The sequence below is a fragment of the Mandrillus leucophaeus genome, unplaced genomic scaffold (genome assembly GCF_000951045.1).
Source record: "Mandrillus leucophaeus isolate KB7577 unplaced genomic scaffold, Mleu.le_1.0 Scaffold546, whole genome shotgun sequence".
In the NCBI taxonomy this organism is placed as follows: Eukaryota; Metazoa; Chordata; class Mammalia; order Primates; family Cercopithecidae; genus Mandrillus; species Mandrillus leucophaeus.
In genome coordinates, this window is record NW_012105875.1 from 579,236 (window position 1) to 580,612 (window position 1,377).

A 1,377-nucleotide genomic window follows, 5' to 3' on the forward strand; every position below is an offset into this window, starting at 1 on the left:
AGGAGTTCAAAACCAGCCTGGGCAACATGGTGACATGGTCTCTACTAAAAATACAAAAATTAGTCAGGTATGGTGGTGCACACCCATAATCCCAGCCACTTGGGAAACTGAGGCTCGAGAATCGCTTGAAGCAGGGAGGCAGAGGTTGCAGGAAGCAGAGTTCGTGCCACTGCACTCTAGCCTGCATAACTGAGACTCCATCTCAAAAAAAAGAACTGTCAGGGAGACTACAGATGGTGGAATGTGACACTCATTTTTCAGATGAGGAAACTGAGGCTCAGAGAGGAGAGATCTAAAGCCAGATCTTCTCATTCTCCTCCTGCCCTGAAGGATCTTTGCCACATACACTAGACCAGAGGTTCTCAACCTTGGTTGGGCCATACAATCACCTGGAGGGCTTGCTAAAGCGGATTGCTGGCCCTACCCTTCAGGATTCAGTAGGTCTAGAAGGGACCTGAGAGTTTTCATTTGCAAGTTCCCAGGTGATGCTGCTGGTCCTGAAATCACACTTTGAAAACCACTGGCTGAGATCACTCCCAACCTCTTTCTCTGTAAGGGATAGAAATTGAGGTGCGGCTTCGGGTTACACAGTATCCAGGCGGCAACCAGGATCTAGTTCCAATTCCCTGCATGGAATTATTTTCCAGAGAAGCTCCAAATCATCCCCTTCCTAAGGTCACAGAAAGCACCCACCTACAGTGCATTCTGTGCTAATTTGGAAAATATGTCCCCTTCCTCCAAGGCAGACGCAACCCTTTAGGCAGGTCCCAGAGACAGGTTTGGAGACCGAACACATGGCCTGGAAACCTGAGGCAGTAGAAGTCCAGGAGCCAGAAGGGAAGGGCTTTTTAGGGTCTGTGTGTGCATTTGGGGAGACTGAAGGCTGCACATGGAGGATTGGCTGGGGGCTTGTCTGTTGGTTCCTCTCACCCCAGTTGATGCGAGTGTGGGCAAACTGCAGCCAGCAAGAGGAGAAGGGGTCAAAGTGTGAACTTTGACCTCTGCTTGGTCCTAGGGGGCCTCAACCTGCACCGCGGCACAAGACGGCCACCGCGGCTGTCCGGGGTTCCCTCCCCTGCGCATTTATGCCTCCAGCACCCTCACCTCTCGGCCACGGACAGCACCCAGGCGGTGGTCAGCCAGAGGCCAAGCGTGAGGCCGAGCAGCAGGCGGCCGGGGTGCGTGTTCATGTAAAGCTTGGCCACGAACCAGTGGCGGAAGCGGACTTGGTTGAGAGCGCCGATGCTGCGGTAGGAAGCGTTGAGCAGGACGCCGCTGCGCAGGAGCACGGCGCGGGGCACCAAGTAGAGACGCAGCAGCATGGCCAGGGACAGCAGCGCTTCCCCTTGGCCCAGGAATCCCGGCCAGGGCTGCGGG

At 55.0% G+C, this 1,377-nt stretch overlaps 1 protein-coding gene across 1 annotated transcript in view; it reads right to left on the minus strand.

Moving 5' to 3' along the window:
• Nucleotides 1-1,377, minus strand: part of KCNN4 (potassium channel, calcium activated intermediate/small conductance subfamily N alpha, member 4) — a 36,156-nt gene that overhangs the window by 17,953 nt on the left and 16,826 nt on the right. The window contains exon 3 of the mRNA XM_011997715.1: nt 1,105-1,196. Within this exon, the coding sequence (XP_011853105.1) occupies nt 1,105-1,196 (92 nt within the window). The remainder of the gene's footprint in view (nt 1-1,104; nt 1,197-1,377) is intronic.